The 19,190-nt window shown below is 64.3% G+C and overlaps 4 protein-coding genes across 7 annotated transcripts; 3 read left to right on the forward strand and 1 right to left on the reverse strand.

Annotated features, from left to right (window-relative positions):
* Window positions 1–449: 449 nt before the first annotated feature.
* CTU2 (cytosolic thiouridylase subunit 2) lies at window positions 450–4,365 on the reverse strand. Of its 3 annotated transcripts, none has more exons than XM_084215104.1 (15): window positions 4,030–4,365; window positions 3,725–3,795; window positions 3,059–3,137; window positions 2,920–2,979; window positions 2,779–2,839; window positions 2,252–2,361; window positions 1,896–2,170; window positions 1,685–1,820; window positions 1,452–1,583; window positions 1,266–1,357; window positions 1,098–1,189; window positions 974–1,025; window positions 808–874; window positions 675–733; window positions 450–583 (listed from the first exon to the last, which is right to left on the reverse strand). In XM_084215104.1, exons 2-15 carry the CDS (start codon window positions 3,781–3,783, stop codon window positions 535–537), a joined length of 1,323 nt encoding a protein of 440 aa, XP_084071230.1. In that variant the 5' UTR covers window positions 3,784–3,795; window positions 4,030–4,365; the 3' UTR covers window positions 450–534. The 3 variants fall into 3 exon arrangements, with proteins under 3 accessions (XP_084071230.1, XP_084071229.1, XP_084071228.1); XM_084215103.1 differs by having other exon boundaries at window positions 1,685–1,787; window positions 3,725–3,799; window positions 4,030–4,236; XM_084215102.1 differs by having other exon boundaries at window positions 3,725–3,799; window positions 4,030–4,236.
* Window positions 4,366–4,448: 83 nt separating this feature from the next.
* Window positions 4,449–10,681, forward strand: RNF166 (ring finger protein 166). 2 transcript variants are annotated; one of them, XM_084214906.1, is made up of 6 exons: window positions 4,449–4,627; window positions 5,900–6,056; window positions 6,836–6,948; window positions 7,230–7,344; window positions 7,942–8,049; window positions 8,740–10,681. In XM_084214906.1, exons 1-6 carry the CDS (start codon window positions 4,455–4,457, stop codon window positions 8,803–8,805), a joined length of 732 nt encoding a protein of 243 aa, XP_084071032.1. In that variant the 5' UTR covers window positions 4,449–4,454; the 3' UTR covers window positions 8,806–10,681. The 2 variants fall into 2 exon arrangements, with proteins under 2 accessions (XP_084071032.1, XP_084071033.1); XM_084214907.1 differs by having other exon boundaries at window positions 4,463–4,586.
* Window positions 10,682–11,074: 393 nt separating this feature from the next.
* On the forward strand, window positions 11,075–14,838 carry MVD (mevalonate diphosphate decarboxylase). The gene is made up of 10 exons (XM_084215026.1): window positions 11,075–11,184; window positions 11,595–11,665; window positions 11,768–11,882; window positions 12,254–12,397; window positions 12,539–12,738; window positions 12,824–12,898; window positions 13,429–13,647; window positions 13,736–13,851; window positions 13,936–14,044; window positions 14,493–14,838. The coding sequence occupies exons 1-10, from the start codon at window positions 11,115–11,117 to the stop codon at window positions 14,571–14,573; spliced, it is 1,200 nt and encodes a 399-aa protein (XP_084071152.1). The 5' UTR covers window positions 11,075–11,114; the 3' UTR covers window positions 14,574–14,838.
* Window positions 14,839–15,189: 351 nt separating this feature from the next.
* CYBA (cytochrome b-245 alpha chain) lies at window positions 15,190–18,585 on the forward strand. Its single transcript, XM_084214916.1, has 6 exons — window positions 15,190–15,542; window positions 16,109–16,178; window positions 16,381–16,455; window positions 16,634–16,717; window positions 16,792–16,873; window positions 17,102–18,585. The coding sequence occupies exons 1-6, from the start codon at window positions 15,485–15,487 to the stop codon at window positions 17,279–17,281; spliced, it is 549 nt and encodes a 182-aa protein (XP_084071042.1). The 5' UTR covers window positions 15,190–15,484; the 3' UTR covers window positions 17,282–18,585.
* The last annotated feature ends 605 nt before the right edge of the window (window positions 18,586–19,190 follow it).

Here is a 19,190-nt window from a genome sequence, read left to right on the forward strand (position 1 = left end):
ACCTGCACAGACCACGTTGTGCCTTCCCGAGGAGGGGGGACAGGAGGTGGCCCCCCCACCCACTGGGCACCCCTGGCTGCCAGGTAGGGATGGGGGGGGGTCAAGAGCCAGCCCGTGCCCCCTCCCTGTCAGCCCCAGCCCTTCTCCAGAACCAGGTTGAACTTGAGCAATAGCCCCCCCCCCCCCCCACCCCCGAGCACCAGGATGGGGGTCCTGGGTTGTGGCCCCCCACCTTTGAGGAGGTCTGGCAGCCTCAGTTGGACTTTAGACACTCGTGACTTTGGGTTTGTTTTTTTTTTTAGTAATTCAAATGTTTTATTTATACAGATACCGAATAAAACAAACTTGAGGCCTCCCTGGCCGTGACAGGCAGGTGGGGCAGGGAGGTGGGGGGGACTAGGGACCTGCACCCCAGCCCCCAGTAAATGGGGATGGGGGCTCTCCCTGCACCTGGCTGTAGCCCTGAGGTGTGGCACCTGCCCCAGCCAGGGCCATAGTGCAATGGGGGTGTGTCCCCTGCTGTCCCCAACCCCTTCAGCTCTCGCTGGACTCCTGGTTCTCCTGGTTCTGCTCCATCTCAGCTCTGCAGGGGACAGACACTGGATGGACACAGCCTTGGGGGCTGAGCAGGTGGGGAAGGGTCCCCCAGCCCCGGGGCCCCCCAGCTCCCGTACCTGCGGATCCTGCGCTGGCCCTCGGTGCGCATGTAGGGTGGCAGTGTGTCAAGGGGACCCTGTACGAGAGGGGCCATGAGCCTGAGGACCCCCACCACCCCTAAGAGCCACCCCCTGCACCCCAAAACCTCACCAGCTCCTTGAAGGTGAGGCGGCAGCTGTAGCACAGCAGGGGGATGTAGGCAGCTTTGCTCTCAGCCCTGTGGGACAGGGATGAGGACAGGGACACTCAGCGGTGCCACCGTGGCGGCCTCGGAGCAGCTGTGGAATCCTGGCATGTCCCCAGCCCACGTGCTTACCCTGCTGCTGGCTCCTCCCAGATCAGCGTGGGCTCCAGAGCCAGCTCCTCCTCTGTAAGAGCCAGGGGGTCACCGAGGGGTGCATGGCTGCTCCCCAACTCCCGCCAGTGCCCTCCCCACTCACCCCCATAGGTGTCCAGGCCACAAAGGCACAAGAGGCAGCGGTGGGACTCACTGCTGGCCTTGGCTGGCTCCGGGCTCAGCTTCTCCCCAGTCCTGCAGCCAAAATGGGGGTTGTGGGTGCACCCCGCTCCCCCCACACCCCCAGTCTCCCCCCACGGACCCGCCATACCGGTACACGGTGCTGATGGTGGAGGGGAACTCCTCCTGCAGCCCCAGCAGGAAGCGCTCCACCAGCTGGTGGATGCTGAGCTTCTCCCGGCGCTGTGGGAACAACAGGGAGGGTAGGGCAGCACTGGGGGTCCTGTCCCTGCCATGGGGACACACAGCGTGGCCTCCCCCCCATGGGACCTCCTACCTTGGTGAAGAGGGGTGGCACGCTGACGGTGGGGACGCTGAAGAAGCGGTTGTAGAAGGCGATCTCCTTGGCCGTGTAGTCCCGCATGGGTCTCACCACCATCACGTCCCCGTGGCGCTGGTCCGTGAAGCCCTGTGGGTGCAGGGCTGCCAGGGGACTGTGCCACCACCAAACCACATTCCCCCCAAAGCATCGTGTCACCCCTGGGGTGTGGGTGCCTGTCCCCAGCTCACCGTGTCCACGGCGAGGTAAGCGCCGCGCCCCAGGGAGAGGTTGGTGAGGAGCTTGATGGCCACGCGCGTGAGGCTCTCGCCCATCATCACCTTGGCGTAGCCCCTGTCCCGGGCCGTCTGCACGATCAGGTGCGTCCTGGGGACGAGGGGACAGCGGATCAGAGCCACCCTGCCCAGCTGGCAGCGGTGCCAGGCAGGGTCAGTCCCTCACCGCAGCATCTCCAGCAGCTCCTCCCGCGCCGTCGCCGTCCTCGCGGCCTCGAAGCTGCGGAGCAGCTCCTGGGTTTGGGCAGCGTCCGGCAGGCGGCGGGTGGCCGGGGCTCCTGCTGCCGTGTCCGGGGTGCTGTGACCAGGCAGAGAGGTGCCACCGTCCCCATCCTGCCGCTGCTGCTGGATGAAGCTGTCCACAGCCTCCTTGTAGGAAGGGCCGGACGGGCCGGCGCGCTCCGGCCCCGGCTGTAAGATGGATGGGGGCAGCTCCAGCGCCTGCAGGGCAGAGAGGGATACAGGGCAAGTTGTCCAGATGTGTCCCCTCACCTTAGCACCTGTCCCATGTCACCCCCGTACCTCCTCCAGGTGGATCAGGTGGTAGGGGAAGCCGGTGGCCTGCAGCAGGGTCTCCATCTGGGCCAGGGTCTGCTCCCGCTGCTCCGGGCTCTGCCTGCGCACGGCTCCCTCTGCAAGGTGGGGGCACTGCCAGGGCTGCTGCCACAGTGCCAGCACCATCCCTGGGGCCAGGGACACTGGGCAGCCCCCCAGCCCTGGCACAGTGCAGGGGACACTGCGCTGGGAGTCGGGAGTGGGGCAGGAAATGGGTATGGGGGCTAGGTGGGCAGGGAATAGGCAACAAGGCTGGAATGGGGAGTGAGGCAGGGAACAGACAGCAGGACAGGGAATGGGCAGTTGGACATGGAGCAGGGGATGGGCAGTTGGACGTGGAGCAGGGAAAGGACAGTTGGACATGGAGCAGGGGATGGGCAGTTGGACATGGAGCAGGGGATGGGCAGTTGGACGTGGAGCAGGGAAAGGACAGTTGGACATGGAGCAGGGGATGGGCAGTTGGACATGGAGCAGCAGCAGCGGGGCTCCCTCACCCTCAACGTAGACGAGGCCGGGGACGAAGCGGAGCCTCTTGGCCGCCTCCCGGCTGAGCCCCTGCAGAGGAGTGCGGTGAGGAGTGGGGGTGAAGGGGGACAAGCCCTGCACCCCCTGAGTCCCCGCGAGTCCCAGCTCACCTCCTGCACCTGCCTGACCATGGCGCTGGAGGCCGGGCCCCCTGACACTGCCAGCAGCACCTGCGGGGACAGCGGGCACGGTCACGGCGCTGGGGCCGCCCCTGGGCGGTCCCCGGGCGGGTCCCCTGGCGGTCAGTACCTTCTCTCCCGGGAAGATGACGCGGTTCTTGCCCAGCATGGCGCGGAACTTGTGCACGAAGTACTCGCGGAAGCAGTCGCTGGGGACACAGGGACACGGGGAGTCCTGAGCCTGGCTGGGCCCACACCCCCAGACCCCACGTCCCCACACCCCAAAGTCCCCTTGATGTCCCCCAGACCAATGCCCTCAGGCCCTGGCACCCCAGAGATCCAATGATCCCCATGAGCCACGTCCCCAAACGTTACTGTCACCCCTCCTCCGTGTCCTCAACACCCAATGTCCCCAAACCTTGAAGTCCCAGAGATCCAATGTCCCCAGCATCCCAATGCTCCAGACACAACGTCCCTGAGAACAATGTCCCCAATCCCCGAAGTCCTCAAGACCCAAAATTCCAAAGCCTCCATCTTCTGGAGACTCAGAGACCCCAGTTTCTAATATCCCAAATTTCTGATGTCTCCCAGCCAGCCCCAGTGTCCCCCAGCCCCAATGTCCCCAAGCCCCAGTGTCCCCCAGCCCCGATGTCCCCAGTTTCTGATGTCCCCAAGCCCCAGTGTCCCCCAGCCCCGATGTCCCCAGTTTCTGATGTCCCAAAGCCCCAATGTCTCCCAACCCCGATGTCCCCGAGCCCCGATGTCCCCAATTTCTGATGCTCCCGCAGTCCCTCACCGGCAGAAGGGGTCCCCGACGCGGATGACGAGCGCGGCCGTGCCCTGCCCGCACTTCATGCACGTTCGGGGCTGGCTGCGGGGACACGGCCGGTCACCGGGGACACCGGGACCGAGCCCCCGGGAGCGGGGGGGGGGGGCCGGTCCCGGTGCCCGAGCAGCACCGGGGATCCCGTGTTGTTACCAGCGGTAGCACCGAGAGTTGGGGATGTACCGGAGGCAGCACGGGAGGGATGCCCGGGAGAACACCGGAGAGTACCGGGAGCGGCCCCGGGGGTTCATTCCAAGGCCGGACCGGACTCATACCTGTCTGCCGGTGCGCGGCGGCGACGCGGCGGTTCCTCGTCCGCCCCGCAGCCGCCACCGCCACCCGTCACGTCGCACATGGCGGCGCCACTCGGTCCCGGTGAGTCCCGGTGGGTTCCGGTGAGTCTCGGGGGTCCGGCTCGGCCCGGGCCCCGCTCGGCCTCGTTCGGTTCCGCTCGGCTCGCACTCGGCTCCGCTCGGCCTCGTTCGGTTCCGCTCGGCTCGCACGCGGCTCGGCTCGGCCTCGTTCGGTTCCGCTCGGCTCGCACTCGGCTCCGCTCGGTCTCGTTCGGTTCCGCTCGGCTCGCACTCGGCTCCGCTCGGTCCCGGCGGGTCCCGCCGTGTCCCGGTGCGCTCCCGTCGCGCGGCGATGACGCACGGCGCCGCTCGGTGACGTCGCGCCCGCCCGGCCGGCCGCCGCCGCCATGTTCCGGAGCCTGCTGGTGGCGGCGGCGCAGCGGCCGCAGGGCCCGGCCGGGCCCCCCCGCGCCGCCCCCGGGCCCGCGGCCGCGGCCGAGGCGCTGGAGGCGCAGTTCAGCTGCCCCATCTGCCTCGAGGTTTTCCACCGCGCCGTTGGCATCGCGGGCTGCGGGCACACGTGAGACGGGGCCCGGGCGGGGGCGGCGGGGACCCCCGGGGACCCTCGGGCTGAGGCGGCCCCGGGGACGGGCGGGACGCGGGGCTGGGCGCTGTGCCGGTCCTGGGATCCTTGCGGGCGCTCTGCCCGGTGACCGCAGCCGCACCGGGACCCCCGGCCCACACCGCGGAGGGTTCGGTACCGGGACCCTCATCCCATCCCACAGCGGGATCCCCATCCCACCCCTTCCCCTCCCCCAGCTCCCAGACCTGCCTGCTGTCCCCAGGACCCCCCGTGTCCCCCCAGCATTTCGGGGACCCCCGATCCCTTTTCCATCTGATTTTGGGACATGCCCAGGTCCCGGGGCTTTGCTGGGGGCTCCAGCACCGCCTCCCCCCTGCTTGTTTGGGGCTGGGGGCGATTCCTGCCCCTCCACGATCTCCCCTGCCCATCCCCGCTCCCCTGGCAGTGGCAGAGCCTGTGGGGTGGTTCATTCCCTGCTCCTGCTGAGCAGGGGGTGCCAGGAATGCCGGGATAATCGGATTTTGGGGACGGAGCTCCTTTGCCTCCTCTGGGCTGCTGGGGTTCCCTTGCTCCTGGGGCTGTAAGGACCTTGGAATGAGTTTCTGCCTGGCCTGGATACCCAGCACGGGCTTGGGCTCCTTTCAGATCCAGTCTTGGATCAGGGGAATTGTCGGAGCCTGCAGGAGCTCCCTGGGGACTCACCTGCTCCCAGTTCTCCCAGTAGGGATGCTGATCCCTGTGATGCCCTGAGAGGCTACCCCGAATAGAGGCTGGACAGAGTTAAGGGAATAAAATAGGGACTTATTAAAAAGCCTTCAAAGGATACACCTTGGGCAGTACAAGAGCCCAAGATGGACTCTGAGTCACAGGTTTTCACGCTTTTATAAGATTTGGTCCACTTCCATATTGGAGTTCATTGTCCAGTTCCAGCTCCAGGTGATGCAGTCCCACCCTCCCATTGCTCTCCTCCATTCCCTGCTGTTTGGGCCTTTTGGGCCTTGTTGCTGTTTGCACTTTTTGGGCTGAAGCTGCAGTGGTGTCCTTGGTTCTGGGCTGGAAAAGGATTGTTCTGTGTGCCTGAGCTGTGAGGAGAGCTGCTGGCACTTTACCTGGAGTTCAGAGTTACGCACCAGTGCAGTGCAGAGTCTGAAAATACAAAAGCCAAGACAGCTTTGAACATCAGCTGGGTTTTGGGGCATCCCGGGCAGCGGGGTGCCCTGCTGGGGTGCTGCTGTGCCCGGGGTGCTCAGGGCCCCCCTGTACCCCCAGGTTTTGTGGGGAATGCCTGCAGCCCTGCCTGCAGGTGCCCTCCCCGCTGTGCCCGCTCTGCCGTGTGCCCTTCGACCCCAAGAAGGTGGAGAAGGCTTCCAGCGTGGAGAAACAGCTCTCGTCCTACAAGGCTCCCTGCAGAGGCTGCAGCAAGAAGGTGAGGCTGCCTGTCCCCATTGTCCCCGTGGTCCCCAACCTCCTTGGAATGTGTCCAGAGGAGGAAACAGAGCTGGGGAAGGGTCTGGGGGAGACTCAGCCTGGAGAAAAGGATGCTCAGGGAGCACCTTCTGGCTCTGCACAGAGGGGACAGCCAGGGTGGGTGGGCTCTCCTCCCAGGGAACGGTGACAGGACCTCTGGGGATCCCTGCAGCCCCAAATCTCAGTCCTGCAAGGAAGGACAGCTGATGCATGTCACCGTTAGGCCAGACGTGGCATACACACGTGGTCAGGGTCCACGAAGAAAAAGGTTTTTTGTTCTGGGTGTTCTCCAGCTTATATACTCTTAATAAAGCGTGATCTTAAGGCATTAACTACATCACAATAACTTATTCTGTTCATTGGTGCAAAGCAATCAGCATCAATATAATTGGCAAAAGTTTTACAGAAATTAAATAAGGCACGTATACTCATCTACTTATGCACATAGTCTAGCTTGCAAAAATTCTCATGGATCTTTTCTAATCTGTTTCCGTGCTGATGGTCTTGTCTTCTTCCTTGCTATGGATACACTCAAAAATCATCAATTGTTATTTCTTCTATTAACTCAGCTTTGCTTGCAGGCCAGCTGTCAGGCCCCTCCATAGGTGCAGCATTCCCACTGCTGTGGGTCATGGAGCAGAGGTCACTCCCACCTCAGCTGAGCCAGGCTAGCTCCTGCCCTGGCTCCTGGCAGGTGTTCCTGCAGCTCCAGGAGTGTGTCTTGTCCTCCTCCTGCAGGTGACCCTGGCCAAAATGCGCTCTCACGTCTCGTCCTGCGCCAAGGTGCAGGAGCAGATGGCCAACTGCCCCAAGTTTGTTCCAGTGGTCCCCACATCCCAGCCTATTCCCAGGTATGCCTTTGCCTGGGGTAGGGAAGCATGGCCCTCCTTGCATGCCCTAAAATCCAGGTGTGTGTTGTGCCTGTCCCTGGCAGGAAGAGCAGCACCTGTTCCCTCCTGGCGCTGCTGCCCCGGGTCTCGGGGTGTGGGGTGGGATGAAGGATCCACCCAGGCAGGGAGGTGGGCTGGGAAGGGGCTGGGCTGGCTCCTGCTGTCACAGAGCTCTGTGTGTTAGTGTGGAAGGAGGCAGTGCAGCCTCCCCTCAGATCTGAGCTCATCCTTGCTCTCTCCAGCAACATTCCCAACCGCTCCACGTTCGTGTGTCCGTACTGCGGGGCGCGGAACCTGGACCAGCAGGAGCTGGTGAAGCACTGCATGGAGAACCACAGGAATGACCCCAACAAAGTGGTGAGTGCTGCTGGGCTCTGTGGGACAGCTCTGGGAATCCAACCACACCCTGCAGCATCCCAGGCCAGCGGCACGGATGTTTGTGGAGGCACAGCTGTGTTCCAGCTGCTTTAAATCCCTTTGGGAGATGGGGATCTGTCTCTGCTTTGTTAGAGGCTCCCTGGAATGAGCTGCCTCCATCTCCCTGTTCCTGCAAACCAGGTGGTGTTGGATTTCCTCTCCCTGTTCCCTCTGGGTTAACCAAGGTGGGGAACTTGGGATCTTCAGCACAGGAAGGACCTGGAGCTGATGGAGTAGCTCCAGAGGAGATCACCAAGGTGATCAGAGGGGTGCAGAGAGGCTATTGACAAGGGGGGAATGGATCCAAGCTGCCAGAGAGTTGTTTCGGGTTGGATATCAGGGAGAAACCCTTCCCTGTGAGGGTGGGGAGGCCCTGGCATAGGTTCCCAGAGCAGCTGTGGGTGCCCCTGGATCCCTGGCAGTGTCCAAGGCCGGGCTAGATGGGGCTTGGAGCGTGTCAGAGGAGGGGCACACACCCCCCACCTTTCTGGGAGGTCCCTGTGCAGGTGCCACCATCCCCTGTCCGTGTCCCCACAGGTGTGCCCGGTGTGCTCGGCCATGCCCTGGGGGGATCCCAGCTACAAGAGTGCCAACTTCCTGCAGCACCTGCTCCACAGGCACAAGTTCTCCTACGACACCTTCGTGGTGAGTCTGACCCTGAGCCAAAAAGGGGGGACCCTTCCCCACGTTCTGTGCCAGGAGGTGAAACCCGCCCTTCACAGGGCACACGTGTCCCACCCATGAGACCCCCACACCCACCAGGAGGAGAGGGAATTGTTCCTGCCCTCCACAAAACGGGTTTTTCCATGGAACTCTTCCCCTGAGGAATTGTAGCACAAAGCTCCTTTTCTTGGAGGTTTTGGGAGCAGGGGGTGGGAGCAGCCCTGCCCCAGGGTTTGGGGGGTGTGGTTGCTGCAGGTGGTGGGGTCCCTGACCCCTCCTGTGTGGGGGGCAGTTGTGATGACTCACCCTGGCCTCAGGGGAGGCTCTGTTCACATCCTGCTTTCATTGGAGAGATGTCAGGGAAAAGAACCTCCAGGCATTTTCAGAGGAATATCCCAACCCAGAGCTCTGCAAAACCCCCTGGCCTCGCTGGAAGGCTTCACCCTTTGGCCTCAGCTTGTGTGGGCAGGTCCCATCCCTCCTGGCAGGTGTGAGATCCCGGGCAGGAGAGGGGTGTGGGCACAGAGGACACCCAGAGAGCACGGGTGGCGTTCCTGGCATCCGTGTGCCAGGGGAATTCAGGTTCCATGGCACGGGAACGGGGCAGGGCTCCGTGGGCACAGCGTGCCCTGGCTGTGCCAGCTCTCCTGAGCTGCCCTGTTTGGTTTTCAGGATTACAACATCGACGAGGAGGCAGCGTTGCAGGCAGCCCTGGCTCTGTCCCTCTCTGAGAACTGAGGCTGATCCCTCTCCCTGCCCTGGCTCCTTCTGGACACTCCAGGAACCCTCTGGAGCCCCACTGCTGCCTCTGTTCCCACTGCAATTCCCACCTTGTTTAAGAAGGTGGAGCCTCCTCAGTTGTCACAGTGAGTGAGCAGAGAGCTGTGGAGCAGGGCTGGGATCAATCCTTGGATTGGCATTTAATATCCGTGTTGGGAGCTTAGCCCTGTGTCCAGATCTATTTATTGCTAGATGCTTTTTGGCACACTCGTCCCTGCTCTCTGTTGCAGCAGAATAGGTACCTGAAACTGATAGATTGTATCTAACACCCTCGTTTGGGACTGGAATCGGCCACATCCTTTTAAAAAGGAGGAAGGCAGCGCGGAGCTTCTTTTTTTAAACTCTCCCAAGGATTTTTCTAGAGATGTCAGGCTGTCCTGACCCCCGTGCTGGGGGCTGGAGCTGCCTCCTTCACCTGAATCCCAGGATGAGACTGAAGAGTGGTTCAGAGGAGGCCTGGAGGATGGCATCCAGCATCCAGGGAAACCTCCCCTTCCTCGTTTTGTACCGGCTCTTGGGACACCAAATCCTTGCCTTTTTCTACACAAAGCAGCACGAAGCCTTTTCCACGTTTTCTAGAGCGGGGTCAGAAGCTGCTCCCCTTCACTCTGCAATATCTGCCACCCAGGACAAGAGTATTTTTATGGAACATTGTCAAGAAAGTTTATTTTTTACACAGATAACCCAAGCAAATGAACACGTGGATTGGGAATGGGGCAGGAGGCAGGAGCTGGATCCCGGAGCAGGTCGGACTCTGAGGTGGGGGGAGCTGCAGGGATCTTCCTGGCACATCCCTGGATATTTCTGGGCCTTTCCCTTCCCTCAGCAGAATCCCTCTGCCTGTTGAGGGAGCAGGCAGGATGCTTGGGTTGGATCCAGGTGCTGGTTGCCCGTGGAATGGCTGTCCATGCAGGATCCCAGCCCCCAGCTCCTGGTCCCCCCAGAAATCAGGAACTGCATCGCTGTGGTAATCCCTCCCTGGGAATGGGGCACTGTTGATCCAAGGTGCTCCACGGCATCCTGGTGCCCCTTTCCCCCTGCCCCTTCCTCTCTGCCCTGCCTGCTGCTGCTGGAGTTGGCTCTGGAGGGCTGGGAGGGGCTGGGAGGGAGATGGCACCAGCCACGGGGTGAGCCCTGAGGGAGGGGGTGATTCCTGAGAGCCTTCCTGCAGGATTTGCAGGGAAGGGCTGGGAGAGGCCCCCTCTGCTCGGGGAGTTCCTGACTTTATCCAAACCCTGGCTCCAGCTCTGCTCTAGCAATACTGCCTTGGGGTTTGTTTTGGTTTTCATAGTGCTGGATGATTTTGGGACGTGCAGGGAGCCCTGAGCTCCCCTGGCAGGGCAGGGAAAGGGGTGGGACCTTCTCTTACCTGCCCAGCACTGCTGGCACCTGGGAGATGTTCCTGTGGGATGGAGAGCGCTGGCATCTTCCAGGAGGGACCCAGGAGCATTTCCCTGTCCTGTGCTCAGCTGGGACCCTCAGCAGCTGGAGCAGCCTCCCTGAGAGCTCCAGCACTGTTAACCTCGGGCTCCTTCCCTCTCTCCTCCTTTTCCTTCTCCTTTTTGCCCCACAGAGACAGAGCAGGGGCAGCAAGAGCTGCTTTTGTAAAGCACTTTAAGGCCCTGGGTGTGAGGGGCCACACCAGGCTGTGCCAGGGATCCCCTCTGTGCCAGGGATCCGCGGATATCCCACTGGCCGTGCCCACCAGTGCATCACCCACCACTTTTTTGCATAATTAGAACTTTTAACGAGCCGTCCTGTTTTTTGAAGAGGAATTAACTCGATGACGTATTTGTAGCAAACCATTTTTTCTCAATAAAGGCAGTTTCATCCACGCGTGGCCTCTGTGGGGGGGAGCACTGGAAGGGTACCGGGAGCACTGGAGGGGTACTGGGAGCACGGGAGCTGTACGGGGAGCACTGGGGCGCTACAGGGGACACTGGGGCAGTGGGGTGCTGGGGGCTGAGACGTGCGAGGAGCACGGGGAGCGGTACCGGGAGCAGAACCGAGAGTGGTACCGGGAGCGCCGGGACGGTACCGGAGCCACCGGGAGTATCTGCGCATGCGCAGGTCTTGCCCAATTCAAAAATGGCGCCCCGCAGGCCCGGCCCAGGTCGCTCAGGGGGCGGGGCCGCCCGTGGTCCGATCGCTGCCATTGGCTGTTGGGAACCGCGTGCTGCGGTCTTGACCAATGGCGAGGCGGGGCCGGCCGCAGGCCACGGTCACGTGCGTGGCGCGGGGGCGGGGCCTGAGCGCGGCCGGCAGCGATGGCGGCGGAGCGAGCGCTGGCCATGGCGACCTGCACGGCCCCGGTGAACATCGCCGTGATCAAGTACTGTGAGTGCCGGGGACACGGCCGGGGCGGGCACGGGCTGGGCTGGGTGGGCCGTGTCCGGCCGGGCCGGGCCGGGCTGTGTCCCTGCTTGCCGTGCCATTCCAAGCCGTGCCGTGCCGTGCCAAGCGCTGCCATGCCATGCTTTGCTTTGTGTCCATCGGTGCCATTCCGAACTGTTCCGTGCCGCCTAGCCGTGCCGTTCCTGGCTGTGCCGTGCCATTCCTGGCTGTGCCATGCTATTCCGAGCTGTGCCGTGCCATGCTAGGTGCTGTCATGCCATGCTTTGCTGGTCCATCAAACCAGTGCCATCAAACTTTCATGCTGTACTTAGGCTTGCCATGCTGTGCCATTCCTAGCCCTGCTATGCTCTTCCATGCCATTCCAAGCCATGCCATGCCGTGCTCTCTTGCAGGGGGCAAGCGAGACACTGACCTCATCCTGCCCATCAACTCCTCCCTGAGCGTGACACTGCACCAGGACCAGGTGGGTCAGCTGCAGGACCAGGACCAGGACCAGGTTTAGGACCAGGACCAGGTTTAGGACCAGCCCCCAGGGGTGCTGATCTCCCTCCCTCTCTCCCCCCAGCTCAAGACCACCACGACGGCGGCCGCCAGCCGGGATTTCACGGAGGACCGGCTGTGGCTCAACGGGAAGGAGGCGGACGTGGGGCACCCGCGGGTCCAGGCCTGTCTGCGTGAGGGTGAGCGTCCTGCTGGGGCTGTCCCTGCTGTCCTTACTGTCCCCACTGAACCTGTTGTCCCTGGCCCTGCTGTCCCTGGTGTCCCTGTCCCTGCTGTCCTTGGTGTCCCTGGCCCTGCTGTCCCTAATGCTGCTGTCCCCACTGTCCCTGCTGTCCCCTGTCCCCGCTGTCCCTGTCCCCGCTGTCCCCTGTCTCTGCTGTCCCTTACCCCGCTGTCCCTACTGTCCCTGACCCTGCTGTCCCCACTGTCCCTGCTGTCCCTGACCCCGCTGTCCCCGCTGTTCCTGCTGTCCCTGACCCCACTGTCCCCTCTGTCCCTGACCCTGCTGTCCCTGACCCCACTGTCTCCACTGTCCCCACTGTCCCCACAGTGCGGCGCCTGGCGCGGAAGCGCCGCGGGGGCGGTGAGGACGCGGCTGCTCTCAGCCTTTCCTACAAGATCCACATCGCCTCCGAGAACAACTTCCCCACGGCCGCCGGGCTCGCCTCCTCCGCCGCCGGCTACGCCTGCCTGGGTGCGTCTGGGGCCGGCCCCGGCCCTCGGCTGTCCCCTCCGGGGCTGGGAGGGGTGACAGGGCTGTCCCCGCAGTGTCGGCGCTGGCCCATCTGTGTGATAGCAGCAGGAGGGGTGACAGGGCTGTCCCCTGTCCCCGCAGTGTCGGCGCTGGCGCGGCTCTACGGGCTGGAGGAGGAGCTGTCCGAGGTGGCCCGGCGGGGCTCGGGCAGTGCCTGCCGCAGCATGTTCGGTGGCTTTGTGCAGTGGCAGCGCGGGGAGCGCCCCGATGGCACCGACAGCCTGGCCCTGCAGGTGGCCCCCGAGACGCACTGGCCGGAGCTCCGCGTCCTCGTCCTGGTGGTGAGGGGCTGGCAGGGGATTTGGGTGGGATTCGGGACTCGGGGGGCTCAGGAGGGGCCGTGTCCCAGTGCCTGTGTCCCCCCAGGTCAGTGGGGAGAAGAAGCCGGTGGGCAGCACGGCAGGCATGCAGACCAGCGTGGAGACTAGTCCCCTGCTGAAGGTAGGGGGACACGGGATTTGTCCTGCCCGGGCAGGGACAGGGTCCCCTTTCCCTTGGGATGGGGCTGGAGGGTGTGCAGTGGCACCCAGACGGTCATGGTGCCGTGGGTGTCACCAAACTGGGGGGACAGTGACCTTCCTGCTGTGGGTATCCCCAAATGCGGGGTGATCACAACTCCACTGTTGTGGTTATCACTAAATTTGGGTAACCGTGACCCTCCTGCCGTGGGTGTCACTGACTGGGATGGCCACACCCTGCCTGCCGTGGTTGTCACTGGGCTGATGGTGACCCCCCTGCCGTGGTTGTCACTGATTTGGGGTGACCACGACCCGCCTGCCATGGGTGTCACTGGGCTGGTGGTGACCCCCCTGCTGTGGTTGTCACTGATTTGGGGTGACCACGACCCGCCTGCTGTGGGTGTCACTGGGCTGATGGTGACCCCCGTGCCGTGGTTGTCACTGATTTGGGGTGACCATGACCCGCCTGCCGTGGGTGTCACTGGGCTGGTGGTGACCCCCCTGCCGTGGCAGCACCGTGCAGAGGTGGTGGTCCCCGAGCGCCTGGCCCAGATGATGCGGCACATCCGTGAGCGTGACTTTGAGGGCTTTGGCCAGCTGGCCATGAGGGACAGCAACCAGTTCCACGCCACCTGCCTCGACACCTTCCCGCCCATCTTCTACCTGACGGACGTGTCGCGCCACATCATCGCGCTGGCGCACCGCTACAACGCCCACCACGGCCGCACCAAGGTACCCGCGGGGCCCCGGGGCTGCCACGGCACCGTGGCCCTCGCCAGGTCCCCACACCTGTCCCCACGTCCCCACGATGTCGCCCCAGGTCGCCTACACCTTCGACGCCGGCCCCAACGCCGTCATCTTCGCGCTGGCCGACACCGTGGCCGAGTTCGTGGAGGTGGTGAGGCGCAGCTTCCCCCCCGCCACCAACGGGGACCAGTAAGGGTACCCCACTCCTTACTGGGGACGGGGGGAGGTGCTGGGGACACGGAGACTGAGTGCTCACCCTGCCTCCTGCCACAGGTTCGTCCGGGGGCTGCCCGTGGGCTCGGCCGCGCTGCCGCCGGAGCTGGCGGCCGCTGTGCTCACCGAGCCTGTGCCCGGGGCTGTCCAGTACATCCTGCACACCAAGGTGAGGATGGGGGGACACGGCCTGGGCGGGGGGCTCTGACCCCATCGCTGTCCCCAGGGGGGTGGTGGGACCCCACTGCTGTGCCCAGGGCTGTCCAGGACCCCATCCTGGTCCCAGTTCCTAGGGGAGTGTGTAGGATCCTGTCCCCCTCCCCAGGGAGTGTCCAGGACCCCATCCCTGTCCCAGTTCCCAGGGGGGATGTGTGGGACCCCATCCCCAGGAGGGTGTGCAGGACCCCATCCCTGTCCCAATTCCCAGGGGGGATGTGTGGGACCCCATCCCTGTCCCCATCCCCAGGGTGGTGTGTGGGACCCCATTTCCTGACATTTCCCCACTGGGGTGACCTTTCGGGGTCCGTGGGGCCCAGAGCTGCCCCCCCACCCACTGCAGGGGGGCCCTACAGGCAGTGGGGCTCCCCGGTGTCCCTGACCCGTGTCCTGCCCCACAGCCTGGCCCTGGTCCCCAGCTCGTGGATGACCCCAGCCAGCACCTGCTGGGCCCGGATGGGCTGCCCCGGAGCCGTGCCTGACCCCGGTGACACTCTGGGACAGCCAGGGGGACTCTGCCGGTGCCACCAGCGGGCCTCAGGACCCTGGGCCAGCCTGCTGCAGAGCTGTCCCCAGCCCTGGGGCAGGATGTCACCCCGGGGCTGGGTTTTAATCTTTTGTAAGGAAATAGAGAGTTCCTGGCTCCAGTGCTGTTTTGGGGTGTCGGGTTCTGTGTGTGGGGCTGGGGGGAGCAGGAGATGGGGACAGTCCCTGGCGCTGGTCCTGTTCCTCCGCACAGCCCTGTCACCCCTGTGTCCCTAGGGGGGCATCTCCTGTCCCATGTGCCCCCCCAAGTTGTCACTGATCCTGTCCTTCCAGCCCTGTCCCTTGCACGTCACATCCCCTGTCCCCTCCCTGTCCCTTGCAGGGCTGATCCTGTCCCCGCTGCCGGGACGGATCCTGTCCCCCCGCATGGCCCCTGCTGTCCCCGGGGCTGGCCCTGTCCCCCCCGCGCCATCCCTGTCACCGCCGTGACCCCGGGCCGGTGCCGTGTCCCCGCGGGGGCGTGGCCTGTGGAAAGGGGGTGTGGTTAATACAAAAGGGTGTGGTATATTAAAGGGGTGTGGTCAACACGAAGGGGGCGTGGCCTGTGCTGTAGCGCCGCACCCGCCTTCCGGGTCGGGACCGGCCGAGCGGAGCCGGACCGGGACGGGCCGGGCCCACCGGGAGCGACCGAGCTCCAGCGGGCAGAGCAAAGCAGAGCGGGCAGAACCGGGCCGAGCAGAACCCGACCGGGCTGAGCCGAGCTGAGCCGAACCGGACCGGGCCGGGAGCTGCCGGAGGGGCTCGGGCCGAACCGGACCGGGCCGGGAGTAGCCGAAGGCGCTCGGAGCGGCCCGAGCGGAACCGGGAGCCGCCGAGCCCGCTCGGAGCGGCCGGTTCCGGCGCGGCCATGGGGCAGATCGAGTGGGCCATGTGGGCGAACGAGCAGGCGCTCGCCGCCGGGCTCAGTGAGTGCGGGGGGCTGGCGGGTTTGGGGCGCTCCGGAAAGTCCCCAGGCTCGGGCGGAGGGAGCGCCCCGCGGGCTGGGGATGCCGAGCCCCGGGGGATGGCAGGGGATGGGATGGCATGGGATGGGAAAGGATGGCATGGGATGGGATGTGGGGGTCCCGGTCCCACCGAGCTGCGGATGCGGGCGGGGGACGACCGGGAAGTCCCGGCCCGGCGGGGCTGGAGCCTCCGCTTCCTCCTTTTCTCTTCCTCCTCTGCCCTCTCTTCTTCGGTTCCGTCCTCTCCTCCTCCGCTCTCCTCTTGCTCCGGCCGCGTGGCCAAAAACCTCCCCCGAGGCCCCGCAGTGCCCGAGCCCGCGGGTCCGTGTGTCCCACAGCCCCGGGCGGGGGTTTGTGGGGGGCTGGATCCTGGGTTTGGGGGGCATGTCCTGAGCTCGGGGCTGTGTCTGGGCATTTGGGAGCTGCATCCCAGGCTGGGGGGTTGTGTCCCTGTTTGGGGGTTGTATCGCGGGTTGGGGTCGGTGTCCCGGCCCGGTGTGACCGCTCCATCCCGGCTGTTCCCGCAGTCCTGCTGACGGGCGGCATCGTGGCCGTGGCGGGGCAGTTCAAGGGCTGGTACTTCGCGGCGTATTCCATGTATCCTTCCTGACAGCATTCCCGGGGCTGGGCTGCGGGAAAACCCTGTCCCGGTCGGGGTGGGAGGCATGACCGGGGAGGGATCACATCCTTATCTCCCCCGCGCTCCGAGCTGTGCGTTCCCTGCCCCGCACAGCCCCTTTTGGGATGTTCCTTGGGGCCGTTCCCGGTCCCATCCCGCCTTTCCTTGACGCCCCGGCAGCGCGGCAGGCGTCCTGGTGTGTCTGCTCGAGTATCCCAGGAGCAAGCGGAAAAAGGGCTCCACCATGGAGAGGTGGTGAGTGCTGTGTCCCCCCTGCAGCCCCGGGGTCCTGGTGCCCCCCAAACACGGGGAGGTGGGAGCAGAGCTGCATCCCGCGGGTGGGTTCCTCCCTTGCAGAGGTGGGGGTCCCTGGAGGCTGGCTGTCCCCCGAGGGTGGGGACAGCCCCAGTGACCCCCTGCTGTCACCCTGCAGCGGCCAGAAGTACCTGACAGCCGTGGTGAAGCTCTTGGGGCCCCTCACCAGGAATTATTACATCCGAGCCATCCTCCACGCCGCGTGAGTGGGGTGCAGGGTCGGGACTGGGGGATGAGCCCCCCCGGCTCCCTCTGAACCCCAAATCTCTGCCACAGCCTGGCTGTCCCCGCTGGATTCCTCCTCTCCACCATCCTGGGCACCGTCTGCCTGGGCATTGCCAGCGGCATCTACCTGCTGGTGAGTGCAGAGGGGCTTTGGGGGGCTGGGAGGGGGCACCCATGCACCGCTGCTTCCATGTGAATTCCAAAAGCATTCCCAGACTGGGCTGCAGGAGCAGCCTGTCCCAGTCAGGGTGGACAGGGGTCACATCCTCCTGTCCCACTCTGGTCCCACGGTGCTTTCCGTGCCCCCAGCAGCCCCTTTTTGGGGTGGGGGTCGTTCCTGGGCACTGCTCTGATCCCACAGGCTGCAGTTCGAGGGGAGGAGTGGAGACCCATCGAGCAGAAGCCCCGGGAGAGGCCACAAGTGGGGGGCACCATCAAGCAGCCCCCCAGCAACCCCCCGCCCCGGCCGCCCCCCGACGCCCGCAAGAAGCAGCCGGAGGTGGGGGGGCAGGTGAACCCCATCCCCGTGGAGGTGGAATAGTGGGGGACCCCCCTGCCCCGCTCCTGCTCCTGCTTCCCAGCTGCTCCTGGATCCGCTGCAGCCATCCCTTGGGCTCCTGGGGATCCCCAAAACCCCGGGGCTGGGAGTCCCTTGCTGTGGGTCCCCAGCTCCTGGTGATGCTCAGATCCCCCTGGGCTCCCCAAGGGATTCCCAAATCCCCAGAGATGCTCTGGGGTCTCCAGCTCTCCTGGGGGTCCCCAAATCCCCAGTGATGCTCAACTCCTTGTAGGATTTCCATTTTCCTGTAGGGTCTCCTGGGGATCCCTGAATCCCCTAAGATGCTCAGATCCCAAATTCCCAGAGATGTGATGCTCCCTGTGGGGTTTCCAGCCCTTGGGGGCTTCCCAGCTTCTGGAGATTCCCAAAGCGCTGGGCCTGCTCAACTCCCTGTGGGCTCTCCAGCTCCCAGGAACTCCCCAGCTCCTGGACCTTCCCAAATCCCCAAGAATGTTCAGCTTCCTGTGGGGTCTGCAGCCCCCAAGGCCTTCCCAGCTCCTGAGGATCCCCCAAATCCTTGGGGACTCTCAGCTCCCTGTGAGTCTCCTGCTTCCAGGGGCTCCTCCGCTCCTGGAAAACCCCAAATTCCTGGGCATGCTCAGCTCCCGGAGGGTCCCATCTCTCCAAGCACCCCCCAGTTCCCTGGGGGATCCCCAAATCCCTGTGGAACTCCAGCTCTGAGGGAATCCCCAGCTTCCAGGAGGATCAGGCAGCTCTGCTCCTGCTCTCCCTGGTTTTTGTCATTTCTGCAGTTGCTGTTGCAATAAAAAGTGGGAAAGGCACTGGCTGCCCCTGCCTCCTGCTCCAGGGGGAATCCCCCAGTCCTGCCCTGCTCCTGCGGGGCTGGGACAGGACTGGGGAGGTGTTTTGGGGACAAACAGTGCAGTTCCAGGCAAATCCAGGATGTGGGTGTGCAGAGTATGGCCACGGCAGGGTCCCCTCCCAAAATCCTTATGGAGCCAGCAGTGGGCTGGGACTGGGAGGAACTGGGAGGGCCCCACCCTGGAGGTGCACAGGGAGTCCCACAGGAGCCCCCAAAACCTGGGACACCCCCAGGGAACGTGGGGAGCATTTCCCTTCCCAGTCCCACTGGTGGCTGCTGCAAGTTGCCAGGTGTGATGTGGGTGCCAAATCCTTGATCCCACTGGGATCAGCAGCTGCTCCAGGCCCCCTCTGGCCCTCCCCACACAGCCCCTGCCCCGTCAGGGCCGCAGGTGGCCCGGGGCGCTGCCAGCACAGGTGCAGTGGCCCTGGCAGGTGGCACCAGGCCCGTGGGACGTGTGCCTGGGGGCAGAGCCGTGGGAAAGCTGTGGGTGTTGGGGTGCCAGGGCTGGGTCCCCCCCGGGCTGGGGGTGTGGGACACCCCCGTGCCCTCCCTGTCACCTCCCAGTTCATCCTGCCCTGCTGCACTGGCTGCTCTGGTGCTCTGCCCAGCGTGCAGGAGCTGAGGGCTGTCCCACAGCTGGCACTGGCCCACGGTGTCCCTGTGTCCCTCTGTCCCTGTGCCCCAGTTCCCCACATCCCACTGCCCTGGCTGGGAACAGAGCGAGGACTGTGCCAGGAGTTGTTGGCTTTTATTTGCAGCATTAAATAGCACTGGGAAGGAGACAATAAATACCTTTTGGGGGAATAAATAACAATAACCAGTGAGTGCGGCACTCACAGGGTCTGGCCGTGGGGCGATGCTGGCCCTGGAGTCACCGCCGTGGCTGGGGGGGGTCAGCAATAAATAGAGGGTACAAAAAGCCCCCCCGGCAGCAAGGCTTATAAATAACTGATAAATAACCAGGGAGGGGACGCCCTGGCGGGCTCGGGTGCTCTAAAACAAGCACGGGCGGGGTGACACGGTCACCGGGGCGGGCTCAGCGCGCCGTGCGGGGCAGGACGCAGG

The sequence above is a fragment of the Fringilla coelebs genome (assembly GCF_963513975.1).
Source record: "Fringilla coelebs genome assembly, chromosome: 14".
In the NCBI taxonomy this organism is placed as follows: domain Eukaryota; kingdom Metazoa; phylum Chordata; class Aves; order Passeriformes; family Fringillidae; genus Fringilla; species Fringilla coelebs.